This window comes from Cryptomeria japonica, chromosome 9, assembly GCF_030272615.1.
Source record: "Cryptomeria japonica chromosome 9, Sugi_1.0, whole genome shotgun sequence".
NCBI lineage: Eukaryota > Viridiplantae > Streptophyta > Pinopsida > Cupressales > Cupressaceae > Cryptomeria > Cryptomeria japonica.
The window spans coordinates 34,407,145-34,428,183 of record NC_081413.1 but is presented as its reverse complement, the minus strand read 5'-3'; the positions used below and the strand labels follow the sequence as shown (position 1 = coordinate 34,428,183).

General features: G+C 35.2%; 1 protein-coding gene across 5 annotated transcripts in view; it reads left to right on the top strand.

Moving 5' to 3' along the window:
* Positions 1 to 18,850: 18,850 nt before the first annotated feature.
* The window catches only part of LOC131045280 (trafficking protein particle complex II-specific subunit 120 homolog), a 207,232-nt gene continuing 205,043 nt past the window's right edge, over positions 18,851 to 21,039 (top strand). Inside the window, exons 1-2 of one of the 5 annotated variants that reach the window (XM_057978835.2) lie at positions 18,851 to 18,997; positions 19,209 to 19,955. In XM_057978835.2, coding sequence (XP_057834818.1) covers positions 19,545 to 19,955 — 411 coding nt within the window. In that variant the 5' untranslated portion in view covers positions 18,851 to 18,997; positions 19,209 to 19,544. Of the gene's footprint in view, positions 19,047 to 19,208; positions 19,956 to 21,039 lie in introns of all 5 variants that reach the window. The other 4 variants (XM_057978834.2, XM_057978836.2, XM_057978837.2 and 1 more) reach the window with 4 other exon arrangements.

Below are 21,039 nucleotides of genomic sequence, written 5' to 3'. Positions count from 1 at the left end.
TTATATGTGAAGGTGGAAACACCAAAGCAGGGCTCTAACTGTGGCAAACCTCTAAACACAACCCCAACATTTTTTCTTTGCTTGTTTTATGTGTAGGTTATCAAAGGAAGTTTGTATGTGCTAGAGACTTCATTCATGAACCTTTTGCAAGCTCTCTCTCTTTCTCTTTTCATCTATCTTTCTTATGTTTTTTTGTTTCATTGTTTTCATTTTACATATTTCATAAGACCATAAATGCAAAGCCTAGGTGATGGCCATTTTGTTGTATATTTTGGCATAGCCTTTGTACTCTGTTCATACAGGATGCCAATGTGTCGTGCTATCATCCACGACTCGCGCATGTGTCTAAGGTATAGAGCAAGTAGAGGTCATTAGAGAACCTTTGTGACCTAATTTTTTTGGATTCAGTGGTTAAATATTTTTATTATTATATATGCTTCTACTATTCAGGCATTTTCATTCATAGGTTTGGATAGTTAGTTTCTTTTATCTTCCTAGCTTACTAGAGTGCCAATTAAGTGAGGTAATGAAGGAAGGTTTATTCCTTGAGGTTTCATCACCTTCAGGGTAGAAAATATCCTCCTTTACAAAAGTGATGGGTTTAGTGTAGGTGAGGTGGAAGGATGATGCAAAATCCTAATGGATGGAGGCGAGAAGTCCCTACACATGGCGTCAGTTGCCTAGTTTTCGCCATGGTAATTTATCAAAACACCACTAAAGTGATTTTCACCATTGAATGAATTTATTTCTCTTTACTTTTTTTTAATTTTTTTTTATTTTGATATATAAGAGATTCTCTTAAGGGCTAAGTATAAAACTTGTGAAGGTGCATCCTCTTCATAGCGTCTTTTAGTGGTTCACCCTCGAGAGTGGATAGCTGATATGCTCCAGAGCTGTAAACTATAGCAACAATATAAGGACCTAGCTATTTAGGTTTTAATTTTCCCTTCTTCTCATGGTCCTATTGATTTCTAGGATTTTCTTAGAGGACCAAATTACCTACCTCTAAATATAATAAGAAACTAGAAAAGAAGGCCCCCACCCCAAAAATTGTACCTCTCCAAGTATTAAGATGTCCAAGTTATCAAGCAAATGTCATAAAATGAAAAAACTCAATAGATGGTACTCGGAGCTAAATTTGGAAAAAGCACATGGACTAAATGATAGAGCTCCTCTGCTATAATCCTGCATTTCCAGATTGGGGCAATTTCCTTTTGTGTATCTTGGTATTCCCATCACAATTGGCTCTTTCCCAAGAAGGTTCTGGTAGGAGGTTTCAGATAAGTTTCACATAAAGGTTTCCCATTGGACTTATAGGTGGCTTTCTTCTACTGGGAGAGTTATTCTTTTGAAGTCTGTTATTCAAGCTCTTCCTCTTTACAGGTGCTTTGTGTGAGCTGCTCCTTCTAGTTTCATACAGGAATTTGACTCCATGTCCCATAAATTCTTATGGGCTAGTAATTTTATATCTAAGAAATGGAGTTTGGTTAAGTGGGTCTCAGTTTGCAAAACAAAGAAGGAAGGGGGACTTTGTCTCTGACAAACTAGATTAACAAGTCAAGCCTTGGCTGCTAAGTTGTATTGGAGGTGGTGTTGTCATCAGGATCAAGACTAGGCTAGAATTATCACTACAAAGTACTTGGGAGGTGTTGAGAACAAGGATATTCCTAGATACAATCTTGAGGGTAAAGGATCTATTATTTGGAGTACCTCAAACGAGGGGCCAAGTTAATCAATAAGAGATTATTTTGGATTTACAATAAAGGTTCTAAGGCTTTATTCTGGACAGACTCATGGGATGGGTTCCCACATCTTCTTTTTGTGTATCCTCATCTTCACCCATTGAGTAATATTTTTCTGGAGGCTGGATGGACTAAGGTGGAAGACTATAAAGTTTCTCGACAACTGAGACAAGTTGACATTTTTAGTTGGAAAGGGTTGCATGAATGGCCTCCGGGAGGCTATGAGAGGAACATAAGGAGCTTGTTGTAATCCTTGCAGGAAGGGTGTGCAACTCTTCAGACAAAAGGGATAAACTTGCTTGGGGACCTAACTCAAAAGGTAAATTCACACTGGCCACTGGGTATAGGGAGTTAGTCAGGAAGCTCTTTGGGGATGCTCTTGTGCCTTGGTGGAAACAAGTTTGGAGTAATTTTTCCTGGCCCAAGTGTAATTGTTTTATGTGGTTGGTGGTCCAAAATAGATGTCTCACTTGGGATAACTTATGCAAGCGAGGTTTTCAAGGTCCTTCTATGTGTTATCTTTGTATGAGCAACGAGGAAACCTCTTCTCAAATTTTCTTCTTGTGCCCCTACTCAAGAGAACTCTGGAATTGTTGGTGGGGGCTTTGGAATAGGCCATGTTTTCATGTTTCTACCTTGTTGGAATTTTGGGACCGACTGGGATACCCCCCTACTCATGCCTCTTTTCTACATACAATGTGGAATATTGGCCCTACGTTTATTCTCTAGCAAATTTGGCTGGAAAGGAACAAAAGGATTTTTTAGGGTAAGAGAATGTTGAACCATCAGGTTTGGATGCATATTATTAGTAGTCTACAGGAAACATTGTTAGCTAAGTGTGATATATTTTGTGGTGCGGATGTGGGGGACCTGCCCATTATTCAAAGGTTAGGGTTGGAGGGTTGTATATCCCAGTGGTCCCTATCTCATGTGGTTTGTCATGGTAGAATTAAGGTTATTAGAGATGGTTGTTGGAAACCTCCAAAGGAGGAGGTCTTGAAGGTTAATATAGATGGATCCTCCAAGGTTGGTAGAGATTCCTTTGGGGTGGTCCAATTCTTCTTTTTAGTCTATAAGGGTTTTCACACTAGCAATTTTATGGAAGCTTGGCTATCCTTTATGCCCTAGAGTTATGTTGTACCTTGGGATGGAGGAAGGTTATTTGTGAATCTGATTCGCAAGTGGTTGTTGATATGTTAATAATGATGTGACTGAGGATAAGAGTTGGCAATTAGTGGGGGAGGTCAGCTAGATTATCGGGTTGAGTATATCTTTTGGATTGTGTTACCTTTTTCCATATCCCTCAAGAGTGGAACAAGGTAGCAGTTAGATTGGCTAAATGGGCTGCTAAGCACATGGGAGTGTGGGATGTCTAGGATTGGAGTCAATTGTCTAGGGAGTATTCTAGGCTATTGGAGGATCTTGTTATGGAGGATATGTGTGACTATTTGGGAGGTTTAGGTGATCATTGATTGATGTTTGGTCGTTGGGACGGTTGTATTGTTGTTCCTAGTTTCTTTGTACTTTAGCTTTCTTGATTCAATAAATTCTCACCCCTTTGTTTTAAAAAATAAAAATGATAGAGCTCCTCAATACCTTTCCAATGCCACAAGAATCACAAAAACGAAAGATCGTGACAAAAAGTTATGAGCTTGGGAGTACATATATAGGGGTCAACTTCAAGCTGCAAAAGAGGTTGTCAAACATAAATATCAAGCGGAATAACCTACACCACAACAAAGTTGGGAAAACTAGCTTTTCGACGATATATGAATTGCAGAAATCTAATACCAAGTTATGCTCCATTTAAAAAAAAAGCCTATATGGAACCCAATAAAAAAATAAAGGAGCCAAAAATACCCTTAGGCTAGATAGGCCTTGGTCATGGATAAGACCACAAAGCTCCATAGAGAAAAAAAGAAGGAGGGGGTGGTCGGAGGCAAATAGGTCTAATGAATGTGCTTGGATAGGGCTGGCTATGGACCCACGAGGGTGGAAGTGGTGAAGGGGTCAGATAGGACTTTCCATAGATGTTGGTGGTGATATAGTGGCAGTTGTACACACCACACAATATAGAGTGAAAGAAAATCCCAACCAATAGAGATTTGATGCACCATAAAAAAACATAATCTCCCAACCAATGAGATCATGACCATTGAAAAGAAATAACTAGCTAATGAAAACTTATAGTACCACCAAAAATATGAATAAAACACCACATGAAGTAAATGGCCTACACTACAACCCAAAATAATCACCAATAATATCGACTTAACTAAAAATTCAATGGACCTCGATGAAAAGGGTATATGGACCAACCAATATGTAAAAGTAGACCACCAAATACGAAGCAATCTCGAATAATTCTGGACTATTAAAATGCCTCATGGGCTACACAATATAAAGGGGCCTAGATAAGGTATAAGAAAGTATGCCTGAATAGGGAAATCCATAGTTTGGTCTCTGAAAAAAAAAAGCATGAGTCAAGGGCCGACTGGAAGGAAATCTTGATGAATGCTATTGGAACAAAGCTCATCAAGAAAAGGTATTGTCCAGAGTCGTAAGGAGGTTAGGGTAGGAAGGAAATTTGTTGGTTGACATTGTAAAAGCATCAGAATGTGAAAGCACCAGTAGTTGGGGAGATGCCTCAATGAGGAAAACCAACATACAAACTAGCCCACACAAAAAGACAAGACCCAGTGCAAATCAAAATCAAGGAGACACCTAAAAAAGTATGCAACTCTAAAAGAACTATCAAGTCTAAACCAAATAGTCTAACACTGGTACCAATATTAAACTTTGACTACCCAAATTAAATAAATGACCCCACACTTTAATATGCGACTACCAAATTATATATGTGACCACCCAATATGAAAATCTCTCCACCCGATGAATGTACGTCGGCTTGAAAAGAAGGTTTTAGCAAAATAAAATTTTCGAAGAAAATTAAAACTCCAAAAAGAGAATGTCGTGCCAGGCTCAGGTATGACAAACTAATGGATAAATAAGATAGCCAAACAAGTGCCACAAATATAGCCAATATAATACTATTTTTTTTGCAAAAATAAGCTTAGATCAAGCCAAAATATTTCAATAAATGTACCAAAGGGGGAAAAAGAAATTCTTGCATGTTCATACTATGTGAATTTATATGATGGTACGGATTTCACATGGGCAATTATGACAAAAAAACCTTTGATGCCCTTGAGTGAAAAGTGTCCAAATTTGATAATTTGATAAGCGTTTCAAGGTTTTCAAGCCTAGTGAATGCAATGGCAGGGTCATATTTGATCCAACCTACTTAAGATGATCAACTACCTCTTTGAGTTGGCAACTAGCTCTTCTTGAAAACTTTGCAACTTTGGCAAAAAAGGTCAAATTTGAGCAAAACTTCATGTCGTCTCAACATATGTCTCTAATCACAAGAGAAAACCAGCCTCACCTATGTTTCTAAGTATCCATGAACACTTTATAATGATCAATCCATACTAAAATCGAAGTGTAACATAACACTATCAAGAAGCTCCAAGAAAATTATCAATGTAATCAATACCAAGAGAAAAAAAACAAGATCAACTGTGAAAATTCCAACCATGGAATCAATAACCCAAACATGTTATCACGATGTAATCATCTCCTCCTATGAGATCAAATGCAACAATGCAAATATCCTAGTCTCAAGAGAGCCTATATCACATCAAAAATCAAATCTATAATCAAGAGTGTACCATGACACAATACCAATCACACTCTTAACCAAGAATCAACATCTCCAATAAAATGAAGATAAACATTTGTTGATAGTGATCCTAAAAATGTGAGAAAATCCTTCGACAACAATAGGATCTAAGAGCTCCACCAAAACATTTTCCAACATTAAATTATATCATCCTTCACTAAGTGATGAATCCACGTCACTTGTAACAACTCCCAATAAACCATGATATTGAATCAAATATGATATCATGATAAAAAAACACCTCCTAATTTGAAGATCATCTAGGTCCACACACACAACTGAAATGTCAATAACACTAAAGTAAGACCATGATCTCCAAGATAAGAAGATAAACCATCACTATCAAAATCTCTCATTGAAATGTGTAACTAATGAAGTCTAGCCAAGATATCATGACATTGGGATAAACCATATGATAAAAGTCCCACACATGACTATACAGATACTATAATCACCCATCCTCTCAAACCAAAGCAAACATACCAAGGCACAAATGACCATAAACAAGGCCAAACAAGGTCTGCATCAATACTGAATCAATCATGTGGATATAAACAGTCCACATCCAAGTTATCCCACTGGAAGAAAATGAGTAGCTAATCCACAACCTGAATAACTCAAAGATCTAAACAATGAAACATGAAAACTAATCATCACATTGGTAACCTATAAACTAAGATATCAAAGAAGATAATCCTATAGGTCATGCGACTCAAACACCAAAACAATCAAATATATAATTTTACATCCAAAAATGAGTAATCATAGTCAAGGAACCAAATAAGCATCAAAGAGATAAGAACAAGCTCCTAACATTAAACCACATGACCACCAAACAACTGCATATAGGAGCATGTCATGTCAATGCTCAAATGTAGGTCTACATATTCATGACACCATTATCATCACCATCGTTGTATCCATACTAAAATCTTGTCGTACCAAGAGTCCAAGTCTCTATGCATGTCAATACATGCCTTAAAACTAGAAGACAACCTCTATGCCTATCACCATCAAATTCCAACTCTAAAAAAATACATGTAAACCTATACCAAAAAGCACCGATCTGAAAATTACTTGTATCATCAAGAATATCATATAAAAACACGTACTCCCTCAAGGTTTTTCCTCTTGACTTGTCTAGATGTTAACTGAATCACACCCTGAATCCTAGGCTCCTACAAGTGGTCAATCAAGTACCAAACTCATTCTACACCATAAACTAAAAAAAATTGTGATCCATTATGTATTACACTCTGAATTCTCTTCAATGCTTTTTTGAAATAAAAAATCTAACTTCATCTTCAAAATTTACGAGCATAAACATGTCCAAGATAAATGTCTAATTTTCAAGCCCAAAAACTAATAAAACAAAAAATTCATGAGACCAAATTTGTACCACTACGTAGTGCTTAAAAAGTTTTCATCAACTATAAAAAGTTGAAAAATCGACATCGTGGTCAAAAGTTATGCCCCTCGAAAGAGAAATGCTCCATTATTCTTAAAAGGGGAGCCTGGAGGCCATTCGTACAACCTATAGTACAATGTTGACACAAACATGACATCAACATGATGCCAATGATGCTAGTGGGTGGAGGTCATGGAGTTTCATACAAGTTAAACGACGCCATTGGGAAAACCTCTAAAGAATTTTAAAATTCATATAAAATTTATTTGATTTTCAAAAATTAGGAATTGTCACCCCTCCTTGTCATAGACCCTGTTAGAGTAATCTTTTATTAGCTAATAATTATTTGTTTAATTATTAGTCTATTATACTATATGCTTAAGCTAAACTTAGGAATCTCATAATTCTTTAGGGTTTCGAGTATCCTCTTATAAGGATTCTCTCTTTGTATTTTCATAACAATTGTAATTATTGAATTGCATTCTTGTTGCACAACAATATGACTCCTCTTTTCTGGATCTTTGAATTCTGGCCTCCATAGCTTTTTTGCTTCTCTCCTTCTGTGACAGGTTTGCATGCAGGTGATCTTTGGGAGCTGTAGAGTTGATTTTTCCTCAACTCCAATATGGTATTAGAGCTCCAGACCTGCATACCCCTATTCTCTTCATGAGAGATTTTGGGCCTTGTTCTTCAAATCTATGTATTCGGGGGTTTGTGCAGTTGTTTTTTTCCATTTTTGGTGTAGTTCTTTTTTGGTACATTTTGGTGCCAAAAGGACCTCACGGTTGGATTCAGAAGGTCGTTTCCATGAATTTTGATATATAATTCGACCTATTTCGGTGATAAGGGCATCTGGGACACGATTTTTTATTGGCACATTTTTCGAGGCACAAAATCCGTACCGTTGTACCTACAAATGCGTAAGAAAATTTTCGTAAAAAAAAAACCCTCTTTCTACCCCACAAGAAGGGTTTTTTTTTCTTTTGGCCGTAACTTGGTCATACGGAGGCGCTTTTTCAAAAACTTTATATCATCGGAAAGCTCTTTCTGAGATCTATCTAGATCAAGAGGTTTGAACTTTTGATTTTGCTTTTTTGATGGTGTTTTATGCTGTCAAAGCCAGAGGTTCACTTTTTGCACACCGGGAGATATCACTTGAGCATCTGAACTCCATTTTTCGAACACTTTATATTGTTGGAAAGCTTGTTCTATGTACTTTCCAATCATATGAGTGTTCTTTCCAAATTTTGCTCAAGGTATATTTATTCATTTTTTTGCTTTTCAGCACTCTGATGAATATCTTGGATGTTTCAGGTCTTGGGATCTTTTTCTTTGAGTAGGATGTCTCATTTTTTGTTGTTCTTTCTATTTCTAGTCTTCTATCTCTTCTTATCATTGTAGCATTTTATTTATGCAAACGCACTGAGATAAAGTGCCATCATGCATTGTATATTTGATATCTTGCACATCTTGTGCCTTATTGTACATCCACTACTTATAAAGTGCCATGGGGGGGTTGATGTTTGCCTTTTGTTTGCCATCTACCTTTGTCAAGTGAGTGTTCCTTCCACGACATTAGCCTCATGAGGTGTGTCAAGTGAGTGTTCCTTCCATGACACTATGTACTTTATTTGTACCTTCAATGTTCCTGGTTCTTCGTCATGCAGTTCTTGTTGGTCATTTTTTTTAGTGTACCTGTCCCTCTCCCTTTTCAGCATTATGGTGAGGTTTGTCCTGTTTGTTCTAATGCTTCCTTGGTTTGATTGATCAAATCTTCAGGCTTTGGTGTTTTATGCCATCTGTATCTTCGAGTTCAGTTGTGAGCCTTTGTTTGCCATCTAGTTCGAGTAGTGTCATTTGAGAACACTCATGCAGATTACAGTCTTCTCTACTTGGTCATGTTCTATTTCAGTGGAGGTTCTTCAAATCAGTAGTTACTCTTCAACAGTGTTTGTAGCTATTTCATGCTTCTGTGGTGTTCTTCATTCTCTTCTTTTTGTTCCTATCTTCCAGAACTATCTTGTTTGGAGGCTTCTCAGTCCTTCACTTGAGCTTTCATCTCTTCTTGGAGAGGAGTTTTGTTCCCACAGGGTTTTCTCATTTTTCTCCACTTTACAGAGATTTTATTGTACTTGGGTACCTCATCAGGCCTAGTTGTCAGGACCCATTGTTATTTTCCTGCATTTTTTACATGTTTTTTTAGTCCTTAGTTGTTTTTTATCTACTCCCTAAGTTCATCTTAAGGGGGGGGTGTTAGAGTAATCTTTTATTAGCTAATAATTATTTATTTAATTATTAGTCTATTATACTCTATGCTTAAGCTAAACTTAGGAATCTTATAATTCTATAGGGTTTTCTCCTTTAGGGTTTCGAGTATCCTCTTATAAGGATTCTCTCTTTGTATTTTCATAACAATTGTAATTATTGAATTTCATTCTTGTTGCACAACAATATGACTCCTCTTTTTTGGATCTCTGAATTCTGGCCTCCATAGTTTTTTTGCTTCTCTCCTTCTGTGACAAGTTTGCATGCAGGTGATCTTTGGGAGCTGTACAGTTGATTTTTCCTCAACTCCAATAGACCTGATATTCATTTGAAAACACATTTAATTTTTTATTTGATCTAGGGTTTAGACATCCATTGACGTCAAAACCTATTAATAGTACTTGACAATATCATTAGGTTGGTTATTAAAAGATTTAACATGCCAATTATATATTTTCTATTTTAATATTGTGTATATTTCATTTTACAAGGGCTAATCAAGTTTTTATTAATTTTTATTTTTTGTTTCCTCTACAACCATACGACCTAGGGTCCAAGGATTAAAAAAATAATTTTTTCAACTTGAACAAATAGGAAAAAATTATATCAATCTTCATTTCTCAACCAAATTAGATCCAATAGTGAGTTCCATTTTGTTCCAATGGGTCATATATGAAACTTCCCCCATAATACCCTCGTATGAAAGTACATCCAAGAAACCCTTTTGACCCAACATTTTCCAAACCCCAAATCCTCAACTTTACAATATAAAAAATCGCAAATGTATTCCATAACTTATGATTTGCTAAATATTTCCTACATAGCCATGGCTTCAAATTTGCACCTAATCCATTTAAGCTATGGTTATAAATTAAAAAATTCAGAGCTTGCAACTCATACAGTCATGAAAGCTTTGATACCACTTGTATGCATCAATATCCTGTTCATTTAATTCATTTCCTACATAAACCATAAGAGAAAAGCATGCACACAAGCTTATAGAATAACCATTGTACATAGATAAATAGAAAATCTGCAAAATAACACAAGATATATCCTAAAAAAACCCTCATGAGGGAAAACCCCAACCTCAAAAAGTATCCATACTCCATCTATTATTCAATAAATAAACAATACATAAACTTAAACAGTTATAATAAATACTTCTTAAACATTAAGCCTTTCCAATGCATCCTCCATGTGTCCAAGCATGAATCCACATATCCCATACCATTCTTAACTTATGCACTCCTAAAAAATACTCAATGATATGATAGCCCACTCACCCAACCAGCCTTAACCACTAAATATATGCTTTCTTTTATAGACATAATCTCACACAAATACAACCAAGTGGTAAAGTAAAACCATATGAATCAAAACCATTGACCCCTCATTTAATATTGGGTATTAAGTTTTTCACTTTATTCAATATCTTTCCCTAAATATCTATGTCTCCCACACATAAAATAATTAACCCATTGTTACAATATAACATTACAAGTGGCCCCAAATAATACTTTAGTTTGTTCTAAACACATATCCTAGATGTACATAATTAAACAATTAAATTTAACTACAACGTTATTAAAAAAATTTATGCAATGGTTTATAACACCAAATCCTAATAGTAGAAAGCATGAAACCTCGAATCTTAACTTCTTAGAGACACAAAACATCTAGACCAAAATATTTATTATGAGTGTCCTACATGAAATACTTTTTCAAGAGGTCAACGAGATCTTTAACATTCCAAGAGAGGAAATTCATAGATGAGAGTCTAGCATATCATCACTATCTGTCTCTTCCGAAGTGGATAAGTGATTTTGTAAAAACCTTTAGGAGAAAGAACACAACTAAAAGTTGGGTGAGGATTTTCTCCATTTCTCATAAACAAACTCACCATCCTTCAAGCACCTATGTGAGTTATGTGCGTGTCATAAAACTTTTGGCAACATGGCAGGACAAACTGGTAATTTTGATTACAACAAAAGCACAACATTGGTTGAGGTGTTTGAGAAAACCTTTATTGAGTGGGTACATCACTTGAAGTCATCAGAACATCCATACCCTTCTTAGAAGGGTTTTAAATAGTAGGTTGCTCCTTAGTAGTAGAATAATCCTAAACTTTTGAGGTGGTAGCCTCTGAAGTCTAAGGAGGATTGATGATTTGGGGTGGAGATTCAACCCTAGGAGTTGTCAAAAGACAATCCTTGATTTTATGCTCAAAATATTGGCACCAAAAGAAAGTATTAGGTAGATTTAAATAGAGCACTCATTGGGAGTGACAAACATTGTCAATTTGAATATTTCTACTCTTTAAAGTATCTTGACAACCCAACCTTGACATGGACATGTTTAAAGTATTTATATCTTCCTCTTTAATTCTTTTATTTTACTTAGTCTAATTTTTTTCTATCATCCTCTAGTCTTTATACAACATTGGAAAATACTACCATCACCTTGTAAATTATATGGAGAGCTAGAGTATTATTTTTTCAAAAAAATCATTAATCGAGCTACTCGAAAGAATATTAGAATTGAGTTATTAAAAAATAGCTTGGAATCATTATGGAATAAACTTACAAGTAATACTCTTATTTCATAGATTAGAATTCAAAGAGTTATATTTTTATGCTAAAGGCGTTCCATTATTTGAAGTGAACGACTTGATATCGGTGATCAACGATGTGCAGTGATGGAGAAGCGAGGCAAGACAATTCAATCCTTTGTCACTGTTGGATTTTTTGTTCCTATGTTTAGTTGTTGAATCGCTTTTCTCTGTATATTTTCTACCAACTACCGTTTTATGTTTCCATCCACAGTATCTTCATTCAAGTGAGTGTCTAGAGGCATGAGAGTTATGTCTCTTCTCAAGTTTTGTGCTCCAATTAGAAAGCTCGAGAAAATAATTGGTTTGTTATCTGGAACACTAACAAGCGACAAATAACGTAAAGGAAAAACTTTACTCACTCGGAAATAAATGTATTAACTCTATTCAAAAACACGTACAAAACAAGAAAGTTCATAAATGTATTAACTCTATTAAAAAACACGTACAAAACAAGAAAGTTCATAACATACGGTGAAAAAGTTAATTACATAAATATTTAATATCTTAGTGAAAATGGAATCACAACTACTCAACATCCTTTCAACAAATTAGGGATGTGGGTCCCTAATTACATCTGATATTAAAGATATATATTATAAATATTATATATTAATAAAAATTTAATGATATTAATTGATTATATATATAGTGTTAATATATATTATATATTAATATTAGACATTTTACTTTTATAATAACAATACAATATAGTTAATTATATAGTATAATATATTAATCGAAGACAATATATTAATTTATATTAATTTTATAATGTTTTGTTATATTAACAATATATTTAAAATTTTATATTATATAAAAATATAATATATAATAATAGATAAACATAATATAATTTCTATTATAAAATAGATTCTTAATTAAATAATAAATAGTTATAAATATTAAGTATCGATAAATTTATTGCTTCTCTTATCTTTCATTAAAGCATGTATAATGTTTTAGCAAAAATTTTTTACCTCATGTTGTTGATGGACTAGAACTAACCTAAGATTCTTATTTTTTGTAAACATGAAGCATAGTTAAATGTGATAAACAACAATAACCTACAATTTACTTCACATTCATTAGATTTGTAAACATGGATCACAACCAGATGTAATTGATAATTGACACATGACAATTCACTTCATGTGCTTATAACATAAACTATTACATTATATCTCAAAGTTTATATTCCAAATCATCACCAAAAAATTTAAAATCAACAATCTATGGTATTGGCATGTATTATTTTTACCTTTAATTGAGTGAGTTTCTTCTCTTAACATTTTGGACCAAACTCCATGATCATTACTAGAAGTAAAGAGAGAGAGAGAGAGAGAGAGAGAGAGAGAGAGAGAGAGAGAGAGAGAGAGAGAGAGAGAGAGAGAGAGATTGTGACATATAATAAAAAACACCTAGAAAAAAAAATTGCTCAATCAAATCTAAAAATGATACACACTACTATTTAAAAATTCTTGTAATCATAAAACCTATTGCTCCGCAACTATTAAATCCAAAGCCCCCATAACTGGAATTACTTTCTAAGGCGTGTGTACAAGTTTCAAAGTCTTAATTTATAATTTTTTATGCTTGTTTAAAGTTTTAAGGCATTCTTCCCTCCATATTTTAGATCAAAGTCTATGATTCATCATGCGCAAATTAGGAGAAGAGAAATGATAAGTCGTGAAATTTGATACCAACCCTCTATAAAAAAAACTCACTTGACCAAATCTAAAAATAATACACTCTTACTAGAAAAAATCCTCTAGACATAGAACCTATCAGTCCATAATTATTAATCTAAAGTGTCCTTACATGAAACCACTTTCTAAGGGGCATGCTTAAGTTTCAAAGTCTTCAATTTTTTTTCTACTTGTTTAAAGTCTGAAGGCATTTTTCCTTTCACAATTTACCCCTCTTTCTATCCCTATCTCTTCCTCTCTCTTTAATCTATCTCTCATACTCTTTATCTCTATCTCTCCATTTATCTCTCTATTCCTCTCTATCTCCCTCTCACTCCTCTCTATCTCTTTCTATCCATAAATTTCTACCTCTATAGATCCCCATCTCTTTGTGTTTCTCTCCCTACCCCTATCTATCCTTATATATTTCCCTTTATCTATGTCACCCTTGCCACACCCTCTCTATCTATTGAGTTATCTCTTCCTCTCTCCCCATCTATTTATAGAGCTCTCTCTCTCTCTCTCTCTCTCTCTCTCTCTCTCTCTCTCTCTCTCTCTCTCTCTCCCCCTTTCTCTTCCCATATATCTCTATATTTCCCTCTTTATATCTCCCCCTATCTCTCTTTACCTCTTTCTATCTCCCTATCTATATATCCTTTTCTACCTCTCTATATCTATTTCTCTCACTTTTCCTCTCTCCCTCTATCTTCATCTCTATTTTTATCTTTCTCACTCCCCCTTTATATTTATACATGTCTCCCTCTCTTGATACATCTATATTTCTCCCTCTTTTCCTCTCTCCCTATCCCACTTCTTGTACCTCTATATCGGTATCTCTTTGTCTCTCTATCACTCTATCTCCATATTTCTTCTTCCATCTCTCGCTATGTCTCTACTTTTTAATCTCTCCATCTCTCTCCGCCTCTCTCTATATAGCACTTCATGTCTCTATCTTTATCTTTATATCTCTCCCTCTCTCATTTTCTCCCTCTCTTTTATATATTTATCTCTCCTCCATTCCCCCCCCCCCCCGGCCTCTCTCTCTCAATCCATATATATCCCTCTTTCTCTCTCCCTGATTAAAATATAACACAAGCTTATTAGTAATGGAGCTTGATTATCTTCTTTATTTAGAGGGTTTCTTTTAGTCATGTTTAGATCAATGTAAGTGGATGCATGTATTTGAACCTATCAATTCTCTATTGAGACCTTTTTTTGACAAATAACATCATTTACTAAATAGCCTACCAATTTATCTCATGTACTGCACAAAAATATGCAAAAATAGACCAATTTGTTTCCTAATTGACCTTCCACACCTCTTCGGCATACCCATTGCACACCAAAGTGCAATCTCTAGTTATTCTAATGTATATTCTAAAGCTCTCAAAGAACAAACTCAGTGTCTAGAGAATCAACTTGCAAGTATCCATAGAAGAATTAACTCTCAATCATTTGAAAATAATTGGATTTTACTTAGCATCCATGTTACAAATATCACGTATAATATAATACAAAAAAATTAAGAGGATAAATGTTGATTTAACAAATGATTTAATTTTCTAATGGGTAAATATTAGCTTGTTGTATTGCCTCGCGTGTATTCATTACCTAATTATCTTTTTTATTTGATATCGGTACTGTATATGTCATTATTGGATTGTGTGCATGATCATTCTTTTGTATTGGCATACACATGGTGCATCCTTGGTAGAATTATATTCTTTTGATTGTGTGGATATTACATGTTTAGCATCATAGTGTTTTATACATGTAGACTCAGTGATTTATGATGTTTATGATGAGATTGTTATATGATGATATATTGATTATTTTTATGGCGATTATATCATGTTATGTTGTATTGACTATGTTTATATTGTTGACCTGGATTGGGCGACATTTATATACTTTGGTTATGATATACATGCACAAACAACTATACCGTTTGTTGAGTGATGCAAGTACTAGAAGTCAACTCCACCTGGTTCCACACGTCTGAGCATAGCCTTCTCCGATAGTCATTAACAAGATATAGCACACTAGCCATTTTGTAACCTACCTCTAACCATCATTCCTAAATTAGGACAATTTATTTGTGTTACGTGTATGCACCTCAGTTACTGAATTAGTAATATTTTGAATAAATGATCAAACCCCTTATGAACAACCAACAAAAACTATTTGTGCACACTTGATTTATTTTCGATTTTAACTATAGAAATAAGTTTTAATGTAAATTTAATGGCAATTTAATATTCAATATTTAAATATGCCTTATATGTATTCAAAGTGTTTACAATTGCATAATTTGGCTATTGGGATCTTCTAGGAGATTTGAATTATGATTTTGTTTTATTTCAAAAAGGGAATAGTAAAGTGGGTTCTATAATGGGAAAATAGTCTCATTTTTACACTTAGTCTATATTTTGCATTTTCTTCTCCAAAACCCTCCTACATTATGATTTTGATTTGCTCATTGGAGGAGATTTAGTTGGAGGGATTTTGTAGGTAGGAGCTCATTAGAATTGTCCTGGGGGATTTCATTTGCTTCTCAAAGGATTTGTTCATCAAGTTTATACACGCAAAAATATTCATTTTTGAAGATTCAAACAATATTTGAGGTAGGAGTTTGATTTCTTCGTGGATTTCCATTCTTATTGTTTTAAGTTGGTTGAATTTGATTTGTACAATAATCTAGAACACTTCATTACTAAAAAAACAAACCTTTTTATTGATTCCTCTGTGAGATTCATTTTTTTTTGGAAAACCTTGTCTCATAAAATGTATGATATGTTGAAAAGGAGGAATTTGATAAATTTGAGATGATATTATGATAGGGAATAATGGATAATATGTATGAGTTTTCATTTTGGGATCAATTCAGATCCATTTACATATGGTTATAGCCAATTGGGCAAATGCACTTATATGTGATATATGGCTTTTTGTGATATTGCATTGTGATTCATTTTGATACCTCATTCGTTTAGAATGTGATGAGCCTAGGATTAGGTACTAGAGTGGGTCTAGGGAGTGGCTCCTAGTATGTCATTGAACCAAAGTGGCTTGTAGGCTTGATCATGATGTGGGGAGTCTTCTAAACAAGTGATAACTAAATAAAATTTGGGGTGAAACACTTATAAGATAATTGATTCCCCAAGCATGCCTTGAATGCTAGTATGAGGCCAATGATGTCCTCTAAAGGCATGCCCACACATAGATTGTTGGGACTTATCCGAAGAGGCATGCCTGCTCATGTAGTGTTAGAACTTGCATGGTTGTGCATTCTCGTTCATATGAGAGGATGCCCGGTGTTTTGTGGTGTCATCTCTTAGAGCACACATGATGACACTCCCTATACTTATCACACTAGCATCTAATGGCTATTGTAGATATGAGTAGATTCTTGATATAATTTCATAGATATTATACTCTCTTTAGTCTTGATGTTGCATAATGACATTGTATGTCATGTATGGTGTGTGTGTAAGCCTACTTATCCCCATGTGTATTCTTGTATGAGTGTTTGGGCCATGTGACTATCTCAACAAGAACAGTGGGGTGGACCTAAGGGTTCCGCATGGTTAAGTGGAATTGCAAACCACCGTTAGGGATCGATGGACTCGGCTTTGAGGATCAACATCGAGAGTTACTTCTTCTCACCTTCTCGTTCATGCTTTTAGTTTGTTTCATGCAAAATGCAATCATATGTATTTTGAAACAAAGCATTGTAACATTGATCATTTATAAATTGGACACTACATATGGAGATTGATGTAAGTGTAAGATATTGAAATGGTTTAGAGTAGCTTTACATTTGCTAATGTTGGTATTGGACAAGATCTCTTACATTGTATCTTATCTTGTCAATGATGTATCTTGGAAATTTTGTGCTTGAGATGAATCTAGTGGTGTATTATGTAGTTTTGGAGGGTGATTTAGTTCCATCTTAATATTGTAAAGAAGTCTTGACCATTTTTGCGAAGTTTAGTGTGGATTAGATTCAATCCGAGTCCGTTCAGGACAATTTGAAATACTTTGTAAACCCTTGTAAGGAGGCATAGACATAGTTGAGACTTGTTTGACTATATTACAATCTTGTTTGGGGCTTTTAGGGTGGATTGGAGGCAATTAGGGTGCTCTGAGTAATCTCCTTCGTGCATAGGTGTCACCTAGTGACTAGAGGTGTTGTTTAGCACTTCCTCTCCACACCTTTTTGTCAATTTTGTGTTCCTCAAATGTTGCCATAGTATTTTGACCACACCAACATGTCGATGGTATTATAGAGACTGTCCTTGTTAAAAAAATTTACTCACTGCCTTGGAGATTAGTGCATCTAGAGGACTACACTGCTGAAAATTAGCAGCAAGGGAGACCAACGTAGAAATTAGACTAGGGCATAGATTTTGGACACTAGCTTGTCAAAAGGACTAGGCCATGTCACACTAGTGTTCTATCCTGCCATAGTAATGAATATGTTCCATAGTCTATTGTTAGCACCAGTCTAATAAGTGAGTCCGATAGGGTTTTCGGGGGTCTAAAGGGTCAGTTTGATCTCACCAAAGATATCTATTGGGGCTCAAAATATCTAGGGAACCTCTAAAGAATTCCAAGGGTGATTCAAATGAGTTTGGGTGGTTTCCATGGCATTCATGTGCAAGATGGTGCTTGCCAGATCCATCAAGTAGACTCTTATAACTTCTTGGAGGGTCTTGTATGTGTCAATCACCTTGTAGAATTTTCCATACATGTTTGAATACCTTTCCTTATGGTTAGTAGACATTTCATGACTTAAGTCTTCTATAAGTGCATTGTGGCATATCGATAAGTTGTTGTAATCTCAGGGTTTGGGCTATTGTTATCTTATGTATTACATATCTTATACTTAAATGTTTCAACAAAAAAACATTTTGATGTATTATTATGTGTTTGTGGCTCATATCCTTAGGGTTCCTTGGTGGTGCATTAAATTTGGTATCACAACACATGTTCATACGCTAGGAGCTTTGGTGTATATGCGCTCAATATGTTTGGTGTGAGTGGCATGTGCCTATTATAATGTGTTCTATGATGCTTATCATTGTGTTATCACTTTTGTGTTCTATGATGCTTATCATTGTATTATCATTTCCTTATTATGACTTACATATATGATTATGTTAATCTTAACCCATGAAATCTTGTGTTATGAAGAATGCCTCCTAAGAGCTTGTGATACCTGGAAGAGTATGTGACTCAATCCTAATCAAAGGGCCAATCAGGAGGAGCACCAGGATGAGGAGCATCATGTAAATGATTAGAGAGGAGGTCAAGGTGGTGGGATTGGTGGTCCTTATGTTCTTAATCTATTAAAGAAGAGCATAGCCCGATTGGTGCCTTAATAGGAGGTATCTAAGTAAGAGGAGCCCCACCCATGTATTTAAGCTATCTATACTGCATAAAAATTTCCCTCCTACAAAGGAGACTAAATAGGGGCAATCTAATCCCGGGGATCTAGACTGTAATCGGTCTGCGAACTATTGACGGTGGATTTCAGCGGTAGTATTCGAACCAGAGATGTGTAACACATAAATATAATAGAGCTCAGGTCCTATTCCACGTGCTTATTTCTTCGCTGAATTATCAGCATACGTATATTTTGTGACCCGGTTGAGGATTTCGCGAATCGAAATAAAATACCTTGCAATTGCTTACCTGGAATCGAAATGACTGTTTATGTACTGACTATATTCTATGCTGACATTTACAGGAAGCCAAATATGAAGATATAAATGCGTTGAATGACTAAGGAAAAACTGCACTAGGGTTTACCCAAAATAAATGGAGCCGAAACATACAGAGAGCTATGACTGAGAATGTACTTTAATTGATCTGGTGAATTATATCCGGGTTTTGCCAGAAAATGGAGCTGAAAATTACAGAAAACTAATTATGAAAATATACTTCGCTTGATCTGAAGTGTAAAAGTTGTGCCAGGGTTTTGCCAAAATAACTACTGGAGTCGAGATTTACAGTAAGCCAAGTATGAAAATATGATTTCCTTAATCTAGTGAGAGGAAAAAATATATCTAGTTTTTTACCAAAAATGGAGCCCGACGTGAGCGTGGAAGGGGGCTGTATGATTCGCATTGTGGTTCGGCCGGTTGGTCACATGCCGGGCAGTCACATGAGGGACTATGTGTCCATTGTCGTGCGGCACACTAAGATTGATCTTTCAAGCATAAGTTCTTTCTATACTGAGCACCAGAAAAGCCCCTTTGCTCATCAGCCGTGGGACACAGGGAGCCTGAGGTTTAAGTATTTGGTTGGCGGAGCTCAGCAGAGCCCATGGGAGGATTTTCAGGCCAGTAGGAAGGTTTTGGGAGTAATTGGGCTTTGTCACTGTCCTTCGTCGCCAGATTTAGGGATCGTGAGTGAGCAGTTTGCTGCAATTTGCAAGGCCTACCCTGCAGCTCTTATTACCAGATGCTTTGCGTTCTATCCCAGTGACTCCCAGGTTGGTTTCTTAATTTCTTTTCCCTTAAAGGAAATTCGTGTTTTTTCTTCGTAGCACCCAAATACATGGAATTCAGTGTTAATTGACAGTTTATGCGTTGTTGACAATAACTTTGAGACAAGGAACGCTTATGATGATGATGATCACAACATTTAAACTTGACTCAGCTTGGACTTATTAGGTTACAATTTAAATTCGGACTGGCAGTTAAAGAAAATGGTGAATTTTAACATGTATTTCATTTAATATATTCGATTTCTATACGTTTCAAAGCAAAACAACATCAGTAATATGTACAAATAACTATTTATAAGTTATCTTGAAAATATTTATCACAATGCAAGTAATAGACCCAGACTTAGCAAGTTAAAAATCACAAATTTAAACATTTATATCGTTTAGTCAATTGGATTATCATGCATTCCAAACCAGTACAACATCAGTGATATATATAATTAACCACCTAAATGCTTTTTTACATGGCATTCATCACAATTCAGGTACACCTTTGCACATAAAGCAAAGAGGCTTCAGTTATGGTTGTATATTAACGTTCAAGATTGAGTGAAAGGACGAAATTCATTTTATTTGACATCCATGGAGTCAAAAATATAAATATTATGAGAATCATAAACAAAGCACAAGCATAATGGTAATCATAAAATAAGCATGAGAGAAACTACTGCTATGTGCACCATCACTGGTTGTTCCAGAACCAATGTGTTGCCGCCTTTGGCCACAACATGTTCTAGTTGCAAGAGTAGGAGCCTTTCTATTTGGTTCTACCCTAACATTTTCCTCCCCCATGGAGGCTGCCTCGGCCTCTTGATCTGATTGATCTTATAAATCCTTCTCTTTGTGCTTGATAATCTACTCAAAAGTGTGAATTATTAATCAACATTATCCAATGAATAGTAGGATTTTAAATTGGTTGCCATGATTTGTTTGCAAATAAGGTGGAAGTTGTTGTGTATGTAAACTAAATCATTCAACCTTTGTTAGGTCTTCTGTTGCATTCCTTAGAGTATATGTGTGTAAACATTCTCCAATAGCCTTTACAGCCAGGAACACTGTGCAGCTGGCT